General features: G+C 48.6%; 2 protein-coding genes across 4 annotated transcripts in view; one reads left to right on the forward strand and one right to left on the reverse strand.

Annotated features, from left to right (window-relative positions):
• The window catches only part of WASF1 (WASP family member 1), a 69,874-nt gene extending 57,995 nt beyond the window's left edge, over positions 1-11,879 (reverse strand). For all 3 annotated transcript variants that reach the window (XM_039914822.1, XM_029047581.1, XM_029047579.1), the window contains exon 1: positions 11,792-11,879. The gene's annotated coding sequence lies outside the window, so the exon portion shown is untranslated. The remainder of the gene's footprint in view (positions 1-11,791) is intronic.
• A 3,621-nt stretch (positions 11,880-15,500) lies between these two features.
• Positions 15,501-20,593, forward strand: part of CDC40 (cell division cycle 40) — a 32,141-nt gene continuing 27,048 nt past the window's right edge. The window contains exon 1 of the mRNA XM_007670756.3: positions 15,501-15,707. Coding sequence (XP_007668946.2) covers positions 15,516-15,707 — 192 coding nt within the window. The 5' untranslated portion in view covers positions 15,501-15,515. The remainder of the gene's footprint in view (positions 15,708-20,593) is intronic.

The following is a 20,593-nucleotide window of genomic DNA, read 5'->3' on the forward strand; positions in this document are numbered from 1 at the left end:
AATAGACTTTGACTTGGGATTTTTTTTTGTGCACATTCGTAAATAATCTTCCTCGTTGCTAGTGCCGTCTCACAGGCCTTTCCCTTCCCCTTCAAAGACAGCCCATTTCGCCAAGAGGGACGGCCAGTATGTCGGGAGACCACTGGGTTAAAAGTGTCGTGAACGTACCGCACCTCAGCCTGCCCTTTGGGAGTTAATGCGAAGCAGCACGGCTCAGTGGAAAGAGCACAGACTTGAGAGTCAGAAGTCGTGGGTTCGAATCTCAGATCCGCCACGTGTCAGCTGGGTGACTCTGGGCAAGTCACTTCATTTCTCTGGGCCTCAGTTCCCTCATCTGTAAAATGGGGATGAAGACTGTGAGCCTGTGGGACAACCTGATGACCTCGTATCTACCCCAGGGCTTAGAACAGTGCTTGACACATAGTAAGTGCTTAACAAATACCATCATGATTATTATTAATGGGAGGCAGCATTGGACCTCTAAGGGTCTCGGGGCTCCGTGACCCAGATCGCCCCAAATTTGATATCACATGGATTGTCGGGGGGAAATCTACGAAGTTGGGGAAAACAAATGGATCCTTGGAGTCCTTGGAGGTTCAGTAATTTTATCTCTGGGAGTACTTGAGGGTCCCCTCGAAATCCACCTTTCCGCCTCTGACCCCACGATTTGGAAAATCTTCCTAACCCAGGAGGGTTCTGAAACCTCTCTAATCAATAATACCCCCAAATTAGAAATTTATTGGCATTGAAAATCCATGTAGGGGCCATAATTAATCCGGTGATTTGTTTAGCGTTTATTGGATTGCTACTCAATGAGCATTAAAGAGTTTTCTAACAGTCGTAAATGACACTCAAGAAATACCTTAAAAGGTGACGAAAATCAAGATCAACTAGCAGAGAATCCTATGGAAGACAGGGAAACAGCAGTCAGGAAGCAGGAGATAGTGACTTAACTACCTGCTTTAGTTCGCTTGATACGGTAGCCAAAGTCAGCACCTTAGGCAAAGTTGCAGAGCATATGAGACTGCTATTTTTGTTTGAATAGGGAATTAAACTACCAAAGGCTGGAATCCAGTGTCTCAAGTTCCCCTCTTCTAGACCGTGAGCCCGCTGTGGGCAGGGATCGTCTCTATTTGTTGCTGAATGGTACTTTTCAAGCGCTTAGTCGAGTGCTGTGCACACAGTAAGCGCTCAATAAATACGATCGAACAAACGAAAGTGCAAAGAATACGTGATGGTGGGTTTGGAAATAGTACGGTTTTATTTAGGACTATCTTTCAGCCGCGTAGCCATCCCGGTCGGTCACCTAGGTTCGGGAAACCAAAATCTTTCGCGTTGAGGCCAGACCTTTTATGGAAAATACAAGTCCCACATCCAAGAGGAGGAAAAAACACTTCAGCCAGAAATGGGCAGATAGATGGACTGTGGTGACCAGAAGCGTCACCACAATCAATCTTCTGTCTACTGTGGTAGAGCCACAGACTTGTCAGAAACTCTCGTTGAAATGTGTTGTGGAATTATGGCCTTTGCTAAGTGCTTACTCTGTGTCAAGCACTGTTCTAAGCACTGGGTAGGTACGAGTGAAGTATTAACTTGTCCCACCCGGAGCTCACAGTTTAAGCAGGAGTCTCTTCTTCTTCCTTCCCCTCCCTCCTTCTCCCAACTGGCCCCAGATCCCCAAAATGGAGAATGGAGAGATTGGTTGGGGGCGGGGCCTGCAGGTTTCTCATTCTACCTCCTCGCACACCTGTTTCATTCTCTGTTAGGGGTGCGTGTGTGTGTTTTTGTTTGTGCGCTCCTATGCGAGGAAGAAGGGAAGATGTGTATTTGTACCTGAGAAGGCCAATATGGGGGACCCATTCCCGACCTCACTCCACGCTCACACGTACATTCTGCAGTTGCGCGTGTTGTTTTTGCTTGCTTGCCTCGTGTGGTCCTTGTGACGTTTTTGTTCAGAAAACCACTTCTATCTAATAATGTTGGTATTTGTTAGGCGCTTACTATGTGCAGAGCACTGTTCTAAGCGCTGGGGGAGATACAGGGTAATCAGGTCATCCCACATGAGGCTCACAGTTAATCCCCATTTTACAGATGAGGTAACTGAGGCCCAGAGAAGTGAAGTGACTCGCCCACAGTCACACAGCTGACAAGTGGCAGAGCCGGGAGTCGAACCCATGACCTCTGACTCCGAAGCCCAGGCTCTTTCCACTGAGCCACGCTGCTTCCCCAAAGTATTTACTGAGCGCTTATTGTGGCTTTTGCAGCCTCTTTATCTGCCTCTCACCCTTGAATAGGTTCATTTTGGGGTTCTCTTCTATTCATCGTCTTCCCCCACAAATCCTACCCTCCCTCTGACTTTCCCATCACTGTAGAAGACACCACCGTCCTTCCATCTCACAAGTCCGTCACCTCGGTGTTATCCTTGACTCCTCTCTCATTCGACCCACATGTTCAATCCATTACTAAGTGCTCTCGGTCACACTTTCACCACATCGCTAAACTCCACCCTTTCCTCTCCATCCAAATTGCTACGGTGTTAATACAGCCTCTCATCCTATCCCGCCTGGATTCCCACATCAGCCTCTCTGCTGACCTCCCGGATTCCCGTCTCTCCCCACTCCAGAGTTCACTCTGCTGCCCGGATCATTTTTCCACAAAAACGCTCAGGACGTGTTTCTCCACTCCTCAAGAAACTCCAGCAGTTGCCCATCCACCTCCGCATCAAACAGAAACTCCTCACCGTCGGCTTTAAAGCTGTCAATCCCCTTGCCTCCTCCTACCTCGCCTCGCTACTCTCCTACTACAACCCAGCCCGCAAACTTCGCTCCTCTAATGCCAACCTTCTCGCTGTGCGTCGATCTCATCTATCTCGCGACTGACCCCTCGTCCATGCCCTCCCTCTGGCCTGGAACCCCCTTTCTCCTCCATTCCGACAGATTCCCCACCCACTTCAAAGCCTTACTGAAGGCCCATCTCCTCCAAGAGGCCTTCCCTGATTAAGCCCCCCTTTCCTCTTCTCCCTCTCCCCTCTGCATTTGACTTGCTCCCTTTATTCATCCCCACCTCCCAGCCCTACGGCACTTATGTACATGTCTCTTACTTATGTATATCAATGCCTGTATCCCCTTCTAGGCTGTAAGCTCATTGTGGGATGGGAATGTGTCTATTTTTACATTGCACTCTCCGAGCGCAATAAAAGCTCAATAAAAGAGCTCCATAAAAGGGTCAGGCTGACGGTCTTCATCCCCATTTTACAGATGAGGTACCTGAGGCCCAGAGAAACGAAGTGACTTGCCCCAGGTCACAAAGCAAACGAGAAGAGCCGGGATTAGAACCCAGGTCCTTCCGACTCCCGAGCCCACGTTCTATCCACTAAGCAGGCGGCTTCTGCGCTCTGAGTGCTTACTGTGTGCAGAGTACAATACGACAGAGTCGACAGACGTGTTCCCTGCCCACAGTGATAAACGGCATAATTATTAGGTAATTCCACTGAAAATCCTTCCCTCTCACCCCTTTCATTAATTCATTCATATTTGACTATGTGCAGAGCACTGTACTAAACACTTGGGAGAGTGCAATAAAAGAACAAACAGACGCATTCCCCGCTCTCCACTACCTTAGAGTCCAGAGGGGGAGACCCATGTTAAATAAATTACAGATATGTACTTCACCTTCCCTGTTCTAAGGGGCTTAGCCCTGACCTCTCTCGTTCTCCATCTCTATTTGGATGTCCAGCTACCGCTTCAAAGGGAGCTCCTCACCTCCCCACCCAAAGCGGGACCCCCCCCGACTTTCCCATCACTGTAGACAGCCCCACCACCCTCCGCGTCTCTCCAGCGCACAATCTTGGCGTCATCCTCCCCTTGTCGCTCCCATCCGACCGCCGTATTCCTTCAGTCCGCCTCCGGAATCCTGTCTGCTCCACCTTCGCCCTGTCGCTGAGCTCCTCCAAACTGCTCCTGTGCCGATCCGAGCACTTCCCCTATCTCACCTAGATGAGATATCAGCCTCCTCACTGACCTCCCTGCCTCCTATCTCTTCCCACTCCTGTCCATACTTCACTCTGCTGCCCGGATCATTTTTATTTTTCATTCAAATCTACATCTCCCCGCTCCTCAAGAAACTCCGCTGGCTGCCCATCTACCTCCCCAAAGAGAAACTCCTTACCAGTGGCTTTAAAGCATTCGATCACCCTCCCCTCCCCTATCTTATCTCGCAGATCTCCTATCCCAACCCAGCCCAGCACACTTTGCCCCCCTCACGCCAACCTTCACCCTGCGCCTCAATCTCCGCTATCTCATTCCCGACCCCTTGCTCACATCTCGCCTCTGGTTCGGAACTCCCTCCTCCGTCACAGCCGGACCGTCACCCTCCCCGCCTAAAGCCTCATTAAAAAAAATCACATTTCCTCCGAGAAGCCTTGTCCGACTAAGACCTAATTTCTCCTACTCTCCTCTCCCTTCTGCGTCACGCTGGTCCTTGGAATTGGAACCTTTAAGCCCCTGATAGTCGCCCCACGGCTCTCAGGTGTATATCTGCAATTTATTTTAACGTCTGCCTCCTTCTGGGCAGGGGACAGGTCAGCCAAGTGAGAAGCCGAGAAGCAGTGTGGTCTAGTGGATGGAGCACAGGCCTGGGAGTCTAAAGGACTCCCCACTTATCTGCTGTGTGACCCTGGGCAAATCACTTCTCTGGGCCTCAGTTCCTTCACCTGTAAAATAGAGATTAAGACTGTGAGCCCCACGTAGGGCATGGGCTCCTTCCAACCTGATGACCTCGTATCTACCCCTGCGCTTTGAATGGTACCCGGCACAAAGCAATACCACAAAACCAAAACAGAGGTGGGCAGGGGGAGGTGGGAACCCGTCGGATGCCATCACCGTGAGGGGACTGGCAAGAGATGGAGCCAGTGGCCCGGGGTGGGAGAAGAGTGCGCTCTACCTAGCCACGTTCACTCTTTGATAGAAAGCTGAAGGGGCATCTCTCCTCGATCGTCTTTATTGAGCGCTTACTACATGCAGAATGCTGTATTAAGCGCTCGGGAGAGTACAATACAGAATTAGCAGACAAGCTCCCTGCCCCTAATGAGCTTCCAGATATTAATTCGCGAGCAATTGCAATGACATGAGCCATCCTGTCAGTTCCTGACCACCTGGGTCCAGAGGACAGCGGGGGGTGGCTAAGACTCCAAATAATGGCCACCCACGCTCCCTAACAAACGCGGCGGAACGTCTCCGTAACGAACGTGCACGCAGCAAGGTGGAGAAATACTAACGGATCTCGGCGGAGGCCACCGCTAATTCTTGGCTCGGGTAAAGGGGAGAAGAGCCTAACGTACTCCGGCAATTATGTTTCCAGAGAGAATCCTTCGGAGGCAGAAAAACAAAGCAGGTTTCCCACTCCCCCGCATCCCCACCCGCCCTTTTAGGGTCGGAGGAAAGGGGAATGAAGATGGGTGGAAGATTGCCACGTATCCCCGCTTGGTTGGAAATCGGTAAACACTAATTGTTTTTAAAGCAATTTTCGAGTCAAATCTAAGACAGAATTTTCCCGATCCACTGCTCCTCAGAGTGTTCAACACTGATCTGCAAAATGGATCGTTAGAAAAAAGTGTATAATATATAACATATTTCAGGCTCTCTCTCACTCTGCTTATTTCAGCTACATCATTTCTTATTAGAAAAAAGAAAAAGCTGCCATTTCAAATAAGTTTTTGAAAACAATTAGAAATGAAATTAGTTAAATCCCCCATTCACTACTGACCTCAAAATTGTGAACAAATTATTTTTATAGGAATAAGAAACCATGGGATACCTTTTTAAATCACAATTCCAGAGGTGGAAAGAGAAAATGTCTGAAGCTGGATCAATTAAGTGGAGAGAGAGAAAACCTACGAACTTGAAGTGATTGATTTTTACCAAACCTGACTTTTTTTTCCTTTGATGCCTCCGTTTCCTCATCAGTAAAATGGAGGAATACCTGTTCTCCCCTCTCCCTTACGTGCGCCCCACGAGGGTCAGGGGATGTGTCCAATTTGATTATGTACCTCTCCCAGCGCTTAGCACATCGATATTAAATAGCATATTTTTATGGTATTCGTTAAAGTGCTTACTGTGTGCCAAGGACTGTTCTAAGTATTATTTCTGGGAAAAAAATGGGTAATCAATGGGAATCGACAATTTTGTGCTTTCAAGTATTTGGGAGAAGACGATACAGTTGGTAGATACAATCTCCCTGTCTTCAAGGAGCTCACTGTCAAACTGATATATTTTCTATAGATATCAAAGATTTACTGCAATCGAGTGACTTTTTTTCATTCTTCCATTCCCCAATTTCCGGCTTTTTGCCCTTCATTTGCAGATGTATTTTCCTACTCTGTCACAACTGCAATCCAGATAATTCACCAAGATAGATATAAACAATTGAAAAAAGACATTTCACCTAGAAGCCATTTCAGAGAAATATATTTTGCTTGCATTTTTAAATAATAATAATAGTAATAAGGACGTTTGTTAAGGGCTTACTATGGGCCAAGCACCGTTCTAAGCACTGGGGTAGATACAAAGTAATCAGGTTGTCCAATGCCAGGCTCATAGTCTTAATCCCCATTTTTCAGAGGAGGTACCTGAGGCACGGAGAAGTTAAGTGACTTGCCCAAGGTCACACAGCAGACAAGTGGAGAGGTCGGGATTAGGAAAAAGAAAAAAGAGCTTCCATTTACCCCTAAAAAACGTGACAGCAACCACAAAAGAAATGCATGCTAATTCTACACGCAATGCACTAGAAATAATAATAATGCCTTGCTTCTTGAAGAGTGCAACTTTTTATTTTTCCAACGTGCTTTCACATCAATTATCTTTTCTCCTTAAACAACCGTGCGAAGAACGGAGAGGCAGGTATTATCCCCATTTTACAGAAGACAGAACTGAGGTCCAGTGGTTTTGTTTATGTTGTTTTGTTTTGTCCTGTTTCGCTCTGCCGTCCGTCTCCCCCGTTTAGACCGTGAGCCCGTCGTTGGGCAGGGACGGTCTCTATCTGTTGCCGGGTTGTCTGTTCCAAGCGCTCAGTACAGTGCTCTGCACATAGTAAGCGTTCAATAAATACTATTGAAGGAATGATTTGCCGAGGTGCCGGTGCTAGCCACCTCACTGGGCCTCGTTCCCGCCTGTCCCACCATGCACCCCCGGTCCACGTCCTACCTCTGGCCCGGAACGCCCTCCCTCCTCAAATCCGCCAAACAATCACACTTCGCTCCTTCAAAGCCTTACCGAAGGCTCACCTCCTCCAGACTGAGCCCCTCTTTTCCTCAGTTTCCCCTACCCATCGCCCCGACTCCCTCCCTCCGCTCTACCCCCCTCCTCTCCCCACGGCACTTGTGTATCTATGTATGTATTTATAATCCTATTTATTTTATTAATGAGGATTTTGGTATTTGCTTTAGATTTCTCCAGATTTCAGTAGCTTTTGACGCGTCGGGTCCCCTAATCGATATCCCGATTTATTCCGGGATTTATTCATTTATTTATTTATATTGATGCTACTGATGCCTGTTTACTTGCTTTGATGTCCGCCTCCCTCCTTCTAGACCGTGAGCCCGCCGTGACCAGGGATTGTCTCTCTTTGTTGCCGAATTGTACTTTCCAAGCGTGTAGTACGGTGCTCTGCACAGAGTAAGCGCTCAATAAATAGGATCGAATGAAGGAGGTCACCCGGGGAGCCAAGATGACCGACCGCTAGGCCGGGCTGCCCGACTCGTTTAAGGCACTATTAGGGGAACACTGCCATTTTGGTTTTAGAGAAAATTGCCTGACGATAGAAACGCCTTTTTGATCAAATGAATGCCATTTTAAAAATCGCTATCGGGCAATCTGTCAAACTTCTATCCTTAAAATACATTTAAAAAGAACAGTGAATTAAAAAGGACTTTTCAAGTTAGTCGCTGTGATACTCGGTGACTCTCAGCGGTGGTTACTGAGCATTTCCCGGACGCAGAACACTGTACTAAGCACTTGGGAGAGAACAACGCAGAGCTGATAGACATGTTCCCTGCCCATGACGTAGTCTAGGGGCTTTCGGTCATCACCTGCACTGAAACGAATGCTTGGTTAGAGTTAGACGGTATGAATAATTAATTCTTCAACACAATTACTCATCTCAGGACCTAATAATAATAAAAATAATAATTAGTGGTATTTGTTAAGCACTTACTCGGGGCCAGGCACTGTATTATTTATCCCCTAAGCAATTTGTAATTCACCCCATCCCAGCCCCCCAGCACTTAGATCCGTATCCGTTCCCTTATGTGTAATTTATTTGGGTGTCTGTCTCCCCCGGCTCCTTGAAGACAGGAATGGAGTCTACCAGCTCCACTGTACTCTCCCAAGTGCTTAGAACAGTGCTCAGCGCACAGCGAGCGCTCAATAAATACAACATGACTCATAACTGCTTAATTACTTTGGTGACTCAGATGCAAAGGGCGAAAAAATCACATCTTAATCTTTTAGATAGGCTCATTTTTTCCCTCCGCCTCCCCGAAGGTATAGATTTTCAGAAACCTCGTTCAAACAAAATCCAAAGTGATCGATGGGGATCTTTCATGGTCTGGAATTTGAACCCAATTAATTTTCCACTAGAAACATCCTCTGGAGAGCTTTCTCTCAAGGTAAAAACCAGTTGAATTCCTGACCTTACAACAATCTCTTCCCGATTTTCATAAAAGTACGAGGCGATAATCTGAGAGAACTGGCAAAAACCATCACCGTTAACCCCGGGCGGTGGATCCCTGCTCCCCGTTTTAGGACGTAGAAAAGGGAGGAACAAAGAGGTCACGGGAATTTATCGACTTCATGAGAGTGCCCGAGATATCGGGAACTGAGATTTAGGACTCCGTCCGGCACGCTGCCCTATAAAAGATTATGGTATTTGTTAAGCGCTTACTGTGTGCAAACACCGGTCTTAAAACCCAGACTCAAAGATCGCTAGCGAAACTGAGATTCCAAAGCCTCTGGAAGGAGCAGGCCCGTACCTCGACAGCAACTGCCTTTATAATGCCGAGGCCTAATTTAGTTTAATTAAAAAGGTTAACGGGGAGGTTAAGTGCCTGGACAATAATGAAATCTTATGCTTCATTAAGTATTATTACAAAAACACTTGTTTTCCCAGGCACGATGATCCCATTCTAAGGTAAAGCGGGTTTTAACATAAGGTCACCGCATACGGGTTAAAAACGTCCACCTGAGATACATTCTCTCTTTCCCGTCTATTCTGCGTTATAGGTGTTGGAAAACATGCTTTAGGTGCCAACCGGAAAAACGAGAATATAACAAACCTCGAGCACACACAGACTCAAAATCACGGGCAAAATAAGCTTCCAGGGAATGGGTATAGCACAGTGTGGCTGTCTTTTCTAGTACTTTTGAAGAGAATGACCTGCACTTTAATTAATTAGCAAATATCAACACGGGTTACTAAAACTAAGCGGAAACGCCGGACGCTTAAAGATACCAAGCCGACTCTCCCGGCTGGAGAAAAACTGGTCTAAATATAAGCCATCTTTCCACCGGGTACCGAAAACCAAATCGCCCTTTAACTAGGACCGTAAAACATTTCGACCAAAATGAAAATCGCAGTGCCCCTCCTTCGTCCAGAGCCGGACATTCTCTAATTCCACTAAAGGCTCCCACGGAGGGCCAATCGGAAGCTTGAGATGTTTCTTGGAGGCATTTACCGTGTCGGGCATTCGGAATAAATCGGGATATCGATTAGGGGACCCGACGCGTCGAAAGCTACTGAAATCTGGAGAAATCTAAAGCAAATACCAAATTTACAAGGTCGGAGTGGGTGAGTGGGTGTGGTGGTGGGGGAAACGAGCATTTGCGAAAATCGACATTGCAGAGGCAGAATCGGGGTGATGTCGATCTATTTGAGAAATCCCAAATCAGGCCCATTTTCCGACAGGAGAGGATCCCAGGGCTGGGGAGGGGGTGGAAGACTCGTTGCGAGCTGGGAATGTGTCTGTGTGTTGCCGTATTCAATTCGATCGTGTTTATGGAGTGCTCACTCTGTGCAATGCACTGTACTAAGCGCTTGGGAGAGTATAACATAAGACACATTTCTGCTCACAGCGAGCTTTCTCTCCCAAGAGCTTAGTCTTCTAGACTGTGAGCCCGTTGTGGACCGGGATTGTCTCCATATGTTGTTGGATTGTACTTTCCAAGTATTCAGTACAGTGCTCTGCACACAGCGAGCGCTCAAGAGGACAATGAATACAGTGCTTTGCACGCAGTAAGCGTTCAATAAATGAGGGAATTAATGAATCGAAGCGGGGGGTGGCCCGCAAATCGGTCGATGGCATTAAGCGCTTCTGTGCGTGTTAGGTGCTCAATAAATTCCTTCGTCGGTATTTCTGGAGGGCTTTCCATGTGCAGAGCGCTGTGCTAAGCGCCTGGGAGAGCACGACACGACAATAGACACGTTAAGCTTACTCTCCCAAGCGCTTAGCACAGCCTCGGCACCCAGCGAGCGCTCCGTAAGGAAGGAAGGAAGGCCAGAAAGTGCGGGCGGCCCGCCAGTCGATGGGTCCGCGGCACGTGGCGGTCGGCGCAGTGCTCTGCACACAGTAAGCGCCCAATGAATGCATTCGTCGGTACGTCTGGAGGGCTTACCGTGGGCAGAGCGCTGCGCTGAGCGCTTGGGAGAGCAAGCTGGGCCAACCCATGGGCACATCCCTGTGGCGAACTCTCTCTCCTCGGCGCTTAGGACAGTGGTTTGCACACGATGAGGGCCCAATACATAGGGCTGGATGAATGAGTGAATGAATGATTGGGTGAATGAATGAATGATTTAACGGATGAATGGATGGATGAATGATTTAACGGATGAATGACTGGATGGATGAATGAGTGAGTAAAGGATTGAATGAATGAGTAAAGGAGTGAATGAATGATTGATGGAATGGATGAATGACTGAGTGGATGAATGAGTGAATGGATGAGTGAGTGAATGAATGAATGATTTAATGGATGAATGACTGAATGGAGGATTGAATGAATGGATGAATGAGTGAATGAATGAATGGATGAATGAGTGAATGAATGATTTAATGGATGAATGATTGAACGGAGGATTAAATGAATGGATGAATGAGTGGGTGAATGAATGAATGATTGATTGAATGGATGAGTGAGTGAATGACCGATTGAAGGGATGGATGAATGATTGAATGGATGAATGACTGAATGGAGGACTGAATGAATGGATGAATGAGTGAGTGGATGAATGATTGAATGGATGAGTGAGTGAATGAATGATTGAATGAATGAGTGATTTAACGGATGAATGATGGCATGGAGGATTGAATGGATGTATGAATGAGTGCGTGGATGAATGAATGACTGAATGGATGAGTGAGTGAATGAATGACTGAATGGATGAATGACTGAATGGAGGATTGAAAGAACGGATGAATGAATGATTGATTGACTGAATGGATGAGCGAGTGAATGACTGATTGCATGACTGAATGACTGAACGGAGGACTGAATGAATGGATGAATGAGTGGGTGGATGAATGAATGAGCGGAGTGCCTGCAGGCATGAATGAATAGCGGGGAGGGGGGGCCGGAGATGGGGCGGGTGCGGAGCGCTGTCCTAAGCGTTGCGCTGCGGAGGCTCGGTCCTGGGGGATGGGCGGGACGGGGATGATGGGATGATGGGATGATGGGGGGGGGGGGGGAATCTATCCTCCCTTGCCTCCTCCTCCTCCCCCTGCCGGCCCCCGGCTGCAGCTCACCTCGGTCCCCGACGGGCGGTGGGCGCAGCGCTGAGCACAGGGCGTCCGTCCCCGCGGTGGCCCGGTGGCCCGCAGCCCCGCAGCCCCGCAGCCCCGCAGCCCCGGAGCCCCGGAGCCCCGCTGCCCGGCGCCCGGCGTCAGCCCAACCACCGCCGCCCCTGCAGGGGGGGAGCGGCCCCGCCCCCTCCCTCCCCCCCGCCCAGAGGGACATGGTCCAGCCCGCTCCCGCGGCCAATCGAATGACCCGCCCCGTCGGGACTACATCTCCCAGCGTGCCTCGCAGCCGCCGCCGCCGCGCCGGCCCGGGGGCGCGCGGCGCGCAATGCGCGTCGGGAGTTGTAGTTTCCACCGGCCCCGGCCCTCGCCCGCAGGATCCATTCATTCATTCGTATGCGCGGGGCGCTTACTGGGGGCGGACAGTCGTTCATTCCTCCCCCCCCCCCCAGTCGTACTTATTGAGCGCCTACACGGTGCGCACGACGCTGGACTAATAATAATAACGTTGGTATTTGTTAAGCGCTTACTAGGTGCAGAGCACCGTTCTAAGCGCTGGGGGAGACACGGGGGAATCAGGTCGTCCCACATGGGGCTCACAATCTTCATCCCCATTTTACAGATGAGGGAACTGAGGCCCAGAGAAACGAAGTGACTCGCCCACAGTCACACAGCTGACAAGTGGCCGAGCTGGGATTCGAACTCATGACCTCGGACTCCAAAGCCCGGGCTCTTTCCACTGAGGCCTGGGAAGCACGCTACAGCGATAGCCATGCAATGAGAGGGCACAAAGGTGGAGTGGGACAGGGACTGGGTCCAATGATTATAATAATGCAGCGTGGCTCAGTGGAAAGAGCACGGGCTTTGGAGTCAGAGGTCATGAGTTCGAATCCCAGCTCGGCCACTTGTCAGCTGTGTGACTGTGGGCGAGTCACTTCGCTTCTCTGTGCCCTCAGTTACCTCGTCTGTAAAATGGGGATGAAGACCGCGAGCCCCACGTGGGACGACCTGATTCCCCCGTGTCTACCCCAGCGCTTAGAACAGTGCTCTGCACATAGTAAGTGCTTAACAAATACCAACATAATAAATAATGGTGGTATTTGTTAAACTCTTACTATGTGCAAAGCAGTCCCACTGCCTGGCATCTACCACGGTGCTGTGCACACAGTAAGCGCTCAATAAATACGCTTGAATAGTAAGCGCTTAGCAAACACCGTAATTATTGGGGGGACCGGCCTGGCGTTGCGTATAGAGCACAGGCCCAGGAGTCAGAAGGCCTTGGGTTCTAATGCCGCCTCCGCCCCTGCTCTGCTAGGTGACCTCGGGCGAGTTATTAATAATAACGTCGGTATCTGGTAAGCGCTCGCTATGTGCCGAGCACCGTTCTAAGCGCTAGGGTAGATACAGGTTGTCCCACGTCACAGTCTTAATCCCCATTGTACAGATGAGGTCACTGAGGCACCGAGAAGTCAAGTGACTGGCCCAAAGTCACGCAGCCGACAGGTGGCGGAGCGGGGATTGGAACCCATGACCTCTGACTCCTTAGTCCGGGCTCTCTGCACTGAGCCACGTTGCTTCTTTACTATCCCGTACTTTCCAAACGCTTAGTAGAGTGCTCTGCACACAGTTAGCGCTCACTAAATGCGATTGAAAATAAATGAATTTCACTTGTCTCAGGTGCCTCAGATGTGGAATGGGGGTGAAGACTGTGAGCCCGATGTGAGGCAGGGACCATGTCCAACCCAATTTGCTTGCGTTCTCCCCCGACGCTTAGTACAGTCCCCGCCACACAGGGCAGTAAGCCAGTTGTGGGCAAGAACCGTCTCTCTTTATTGCTGTATTGTACTTTCCAAGCGCTTAGTACAGTGTTCCGCACACAGTAAGCGCTCAATATAATGAATGAACAAATGCCATTATCAGTAATAATGATGGCATTTAAGCGCTTACTATGTGCCAAGCACTGTTCTAAGCACTGGGGTAGATACAGGGTAATCAGTTTGTCCTACTTGAGGCTCACAGTCTTCACCCCCAACTTACAGATGAGGAGACTGAGGCACAGAGAAGCAAAGTGACTTGCCCAAGGTCACACAGCCCACAAGCGGCGGAGCTGGGATTAGAACCCATGACCTCTGACTCCCAAGCCCGGGCTCTTTCCGCTGAGCCACGCTGCTTCTCGGTAGTGATAGTAGCTCGGCCTAGCGGGAAGAGCACGGGTTTGGGAGTCACGTGGCTTCTGATCCTGGCTCTGCCACTTGTCTGTTGTGTGACCTTGGGCCAGTCACTTCACTTCTCTGGGCCTCAGTTCCCTCATCTAGAAAATGGGGATTGAGACTGTGAGCCCCACGTGGGACGGGGACTCTGTCCAACCTGATTTGCTTGTATCCACCCCAGGGCTTGGAACAGTGCTTGGCACATAGTAAGCGCTTAACCAATGCCATCAATTTTTTTCCTCTGGGCCTCAGTCTCCTCATCTGTGAAATGGGGGATGAAGCCTGAGAGCCCCACGTGGGACAACCTGATGACCATGTATCTCCCCCAGGGCTTAGAACAGTGCTTGGCACAGAGCAAGCGCTTAACCAATTCCATCAATTTTTTTTCCTTTGGGCCTCAGTCACCTCATCTGTAAAATGGGGATGAAGCCCGAGAGCCCCATGTGGGACACCCTGATGGCCTTGTGTTTGCCCCAGGGCTTAGAACCGTGCTTGGCACAGAGCAAGCGCTTAAGAAATAGCAAAATAATTAATAATGGTGTCACTTGGATCATCTCTGTTGCTTAACTGTACGTTTCAAGCGCTTGGTAGAGTGCTGTGCACATAGTGGGCGCCCAATGAATGTGACTGAATGAATGAAGGAAGGAATCAATGAATGAAGGAATGAAGAAAAGAAGGAAGGAAGCAAGGAAGGAAGGAAAAACAGAAAGAAGAAAAGAAGGAAGGAATGAAAGAAGGAAGCAAGCAAGTAAGGAAGGAAAGAAAGAAAGACAGAAAGAAGAAAAGAAGGAAGGAATGAAAGAAGGAAGCAAGCAAGTAAGGAAGGAAAGAAGGAAGGAAAGAAAGACAGAGAGAAAGAAAGAAGAAAAGAAGGAAGGAAGGAAAGAAGGAAAGACAGAAGAAAAGAAGGAAGGAAGGAAAGAAGGAAGGAAAGAAAGACAGAAAGACAGAAGAAGGAAGGAAAGAAGGAAGGACAGAAAAGAAGGACAGAAAAGGAGGAAGGAAGGAAGGAAGGAAGGAAGGAAGGAAGGAAGGAAGGAAGGAAGGAAGGAAGGAAGGAAGGAAGGAAGGAAGGAAGGAAGGAACAGAAAGGAAGGAAGGAAGGAACAGAAAGGAAGGAAGGAAGGATAGAAAGACAGACAGAAAAAAGAAGAAAAGAAGGAAAGACAGAAAGAAGAAAAGAAGGAATGAAAGAAGGAAACAAAGAAGGAAAGAAAGAAAGAAGAAAAGAAGAACGGAATGAAAGAAGGGAAGAAGGGAAGAAGGGAGGAAGGGAGGAAGGGAGGAAGGGAGGAAGGGAGGAAGGAAGGGAGGAAGGGAGGAAGGGAGGGAGGGAGGGAGGGAGGGAGGGATGGATTCCTGGCAAGGAAAGGATTCGGCGGGCGGTTGGGCGGCCTGGGGGGGCGGGACTTCCGGTGCGGCTCCTCCGACGTCACGTCCGGTCGGAGGGGGCAGCCGGCGTCCCTTCCGGTCCCCCCGCCGACGCCACTTCCGGGCGGGCCGGCCGCCCGTCGGCCATCATGTCGTTCGCCATCGCGGCCCTGGCCGCCTCCTACGGGTCGGGCTCGGGGTCCGAGTCGGATTCGGGCGGCGAGGAGGGCGGACGCCGCCCGCTCCCCGCGCCCGCCCCGGCCCCGGCCCCGGCCCCGGGCCCGGCCCGGACCCTCGCCCTCGCCCGGACCGTGGACTCGGCCCCGGAGGTGCCCGTCAAGGTGAGGAGGAGCCGCCCGGGGAAGGACCCGCGCCCTCCTACTCATTCACTCATTCACTCACTCATTCATTCATTCATTCACGCCCGTCGACCGGGCGCCCACTCTGCGCGCAGCACTGGACCGAGCGCTGGGAAGGGACGGTCTGGCAACAGAGAGAGAGAGAGAGAGAGAGAGAGAGAGAGAGGGGCCCTCCCCGCCCCGTCACCCGCTCGCGGGGGAGGCACCCGGCTCAGCGCTGGGGGGCGGGGCGGGGGGGGTGGTGGCACATCTCTGCCCCTCTAATGGCATCATTATTATATATATTTGCATACGCACACATATATATGCAATTATATAATAATGGTGTCATGATTATAATGACGATATCGTGATTAGAATATAAAAGTGATATACTATGATAACATTAATATATCATGATTATAATATACTGCCGGCCTCATGGTTAGAATATAATGTCGTGATCATAATATGATAATATATTAATAATTTCGTTATTAATAATGAAATAGCGATTCTAATATAATAACGATATCGTGATTATAATGTACCGGTGATATCACGATCATAATAGGATAACCTGCGAATGATAGCACGATCATCATATAATATCATCAAAATGTGATAAAAATAACGAGATCGTGATTATAATATAATAACGATATCGTGATTATAATGTAACAGTGATATCACGATCATAATAGGATAATGTATTAAGGATATCATGGTTATCATATAATACCACGATCGTAATGTGACAATAACGAAATCATAATTATAATATAATAACGATATCATGATTATAATGTCATGACGATATGATTATGCCATAGTGATATTATCATAATGTGATATATTAATAATGATATCATGATTGTAATACTGCTGTGATGGTCATGATATATATTATTAATGATATCATGATTATAATACAATACCGGTATGATTATGATGTAATGACGATACGATCGTGATATGCCAATATATTAATAATGATATCACGATCATAATATAGTCATTATATTATTATAATAATGACAATGCTGAGGGCTGGGGTGTGCTCATGTATATCCCCTTATAATACCTTATCAGATGATAATGATGATACTAAGCGCCGGGAGGCTGATGTCTGTACTCCTCTAATATTTTATAATATAATAATGACCAACTGAGTGCTGGGGTGCGCTGATGTGTATCCCCTTATAATACCTTATCATGAGATAACGATACTACTAAGCGCTGGGTCTGGTATCTGTACTCCTATAATACGATGTTATTCATGCAATAGTATTTATTGAGCGTTTACTATGTGCAGAGCACTGGATTAATAATATAATACCTGATCATATGATAATGATGAATGCTAAGCACTGGGGGGCTGATATCTGTACTGGTAGGTTCTAATATAATGATAGTGATGAATGCTAAGCACTGGGGGCCTCATATCTGTACTGATATATATTATCATATGATAATGATAATGCATAGCCCCGCGGGGGTCTGATATCTGTACTGATAGGTTATAATATAATGATAACACTAAGCGCTGGGGGGCTAATATCTGTACTGATATATATTATCATATGACAATGATAATACTAAGCACTGGGGGGGGGGCTAATATCTGTCCTGATATGTTATATAATGATGGTGATATGATATGATAATGCTAAGCGCTGGAGGACTGATATCTGTACTGATATTTGTTGTCATATGATAATACTAAGCCCCGGGGGGCTGATATCTGTACTCCTCTAATATGATATTGTACTCTGATAATACTAAACGCTGGAGTGTGCTGATGTATATCCCCGTATAATAGCTTATCAGATGACAGTGATAATACCAAGCTCTGGGGGGGCTGGTAGCTGTACTGATATGTTGTTATGTAATGATAATACTAAACGCTGGGGGCTGATATTTGTACTGATATAGTATAATGATAATATTAAATGCTGGGGAGCTAATATCTGAACTGGTATATATTATCATATGATAATGATAATACTAAGCCCTGGGGGGCTAATATCTGTACTCTGATATTGTAAGGTAATAATGATAATACTAAGCGCTGGGGTGTGCTGATGTATGTACTGGTACGATACCTTATGACAGTGATCGATACCAAACGCTGGGGGGCTGATATCTGTACTGATGTGTTATAATGATAATACTAAACGCTGCGGGGCCGATATCTGCAGTGATATATCATCATATGATAATGATTAATACTAAGCGCCGGGGGGCTAATGTCTGTACTCCTCTAATACGATATTGTAATGTAATGATGAGAATACTAGGCCCTGGGGTGTGCTGATGTATATACTGGTATAATACCTTATCGTATGATCATGATTAATGCTAAGCGCTGCCGGGGGGAGCTAATATCTGTACTGATGTTATCATATAATGATAATACTAAACGCTGGGGGGCCGATATCTGCAGTGATATATATCATCATATGATAATGATTACTACTAAGCGCTGGGGGGCTGTCTGTACTCCTCTAATACGATGTAATGTAATGATGATAATACTAGGCCCTGGGGTGTGCTGATGTATATACCGGTATAGTACCTTATCATATGATAATTGATGCTAAGCGCTGGAGAGCTGATATTGATAATTGATGCTAAGCGCTGGGGAGCTGATATCTGTACTGATATATATTAATCGTATGATAATGATAATATTAAGCGCTGGGGGGCTAATATCTGTACCGATATTTATTATCATATGATAATTCTAAGCGCTGGGGGGCTGATATCTGTACTCTAATGCGATATTGTAATGTAATGATGATACTAGGTGCTGGGGTGTGCTGATGTATATACCGGTATAATACCTTATCATGTGATAATGATTAATGCCAAAAGCTGGGGGGCTGATATCTCTACTGATATATATTATCATATGATAAGGATAATACTAAGCATTGGGGGACTAATATCTGTACTGACATATAATATGATAGTGATTAATACTAAGCACTGGGGGGCTATCTGTACTTACATATAATGTGATAATTAATACTAAGCGCTGGGGGCTAATATCTGTACTGATATATATTACCTTATGATAATGATAATACTAAGCGCTGGGGTTCATACAAGGCGATCAGGTGGTTCCTCGTGGGGCTCACCGTCTTAATTCCCAATTGACAGATGAGGTAACTAATGATGATGGTATTTGTTAAGCACTTTCTCTGTGCCAAGCACTGTTGTAAGCGCTGGGGTAGATACAAGCTGATCAGGTTGTCCCACGTGGGGCTCGCGGTCTTCATCCCCATTTGACAGATGAGGTCACTGAGGCCCAGAGAAGTGAAGCGACTTGCTCAGAGTCACACGGCTGACAAGTGACGGAGCCCTGGATTAGAAACCCAAGTCCGGGCTCTTTCCACTGAGCCACGCTGCTTCTATATAATAATGATACTTAAGTGCCTATTACGTGGCAGACACTGTTCTAAACGCCGGGATAGATACAAGGTTTTCAGGTCGGGCGCAGTCCCCCGTCTCCCGTGGGGCTCACGGTCCTAGTGCCCATCTTCCAGGTGAGGGAACTGAGGCCCAGAGAAGCGAAATGACCTGCGCAGGGTCACGTCGCCGCCATGGCAGAGCCAGGATTAGAACCCAGGTCCTTCTGACGACCAGGCCCCGCTGCTTCCCCTTTGAGGAGCTCACCGGCTCCGCGGCCTCGGTCCTCACCTCTGGAGGGTTGCCTTCTCAATCTACCGCCCGAGATTCTCCTTCTGTGCATCCTTGCGTCTCCTCTTGCCTCGAGGCCGCCTCTACGCGGATGCATCCCCGGCGACTCGAGCTCGACGTGTCCGCAGCTGAACTCGTCTTCCCTCCCCAGTTCCCTCTCCCGCCCCATCCTCTCCACATTCGGTCTGTCCCCGGATCCCGTCGGTTCGTTCTCTTCCCAGTTCCCCAGATTCCACTTCCCTCTCTGCCTAAGCTCCCGCCACCCTCATCCAGACAGTTTTCTTATCCTGATCTCCTCAGAAACCTCCGAGAGTTGCCCGTTACTGTTATTATCGTGGTGTTTGTTAGGCGCTCACTGTGGGTCAGACGCTGTCGTAAGCGTGGGGGGGAGATGGAAGTCAATTCAGGTCGAGCGTCGTTCCCTGCGGGGTCGGGGTAAGTAGGCGGCCCCTCTGTGCTGTACTGAGCGCTTGGGAGAATACATTCCCTACCACCGTGCGCTTCCTTTCTAGAAGGGGTAGAAATAATTTGTGATGCGTAATATATTAGATATGTACATAAGTGCTGTGCGACTGAGGGTGGGGCGGACATCAAATGCCCTCCCCTCTCATCCCGGCCGTTCTCCCGCTACCGCCACTCCGCACGCTTCGGTCCTCCTCACCGTACCTCATTCTCCTGTCTTCTACGCCGACCTTTCTTTCCGCCTTCCCCTTCCCACCCGGCAGAGACGCCGCTCTCCCCGTCGTCGGAGCCCTCCCGAAACCGTCGCCCTTCCCCGAGACCTTCCCTCGTTAACCTCTCGTCTCCCCTCCGCCTTTCGCTCCCACTTCAGCTCTCCCACGTCACCGCGGCTCTCGGGTTCGCGGTCCCCGCGTCGCCCACGTCTCTGTCCCCTTGCTTCCTCCTCCCGGTAGTCACCGCCGCCGCCGCCTGTCCCGTGGGTTCTCCCGGCCCGTCGTCGCCCAGATGCGCCCTTTGCTCTCCGGGCCGGTCTGCTCCCTTCCAAGCGCCTCTCCCGGCCCGCCTCGACGATCGCGTCGGCCTCCTTGCTTCTTGTCTCTCCCCACTCCAATCCAGACGTCACCGCTGCTCAGATCATTTTTCTAAAAAAAAACCCACCAACCATTCAAACTATGTTTCCCCACCTCTCAAGAAACTCCACTGTTTACTCATCCGCCGCCACC

The sequence above is a fragment of the Ornithorhynchus anatinus genome, chromosome 19 (assembly GCF_004115215.2).
Source record: "Ornithorhynchus anatinus isolate Pmale09 chromosome 19, mOrnAna1.pri.v4, whole genome shotgun sequence".
In the NCBI taxonomy this organism is placed as follows: Eukaryota; Metazoa; Chordata; class Mammalia; order Monotremata; family Ornithorhynchidae; genus Ornithorhynchus; species Ornithorhynchus anatinus.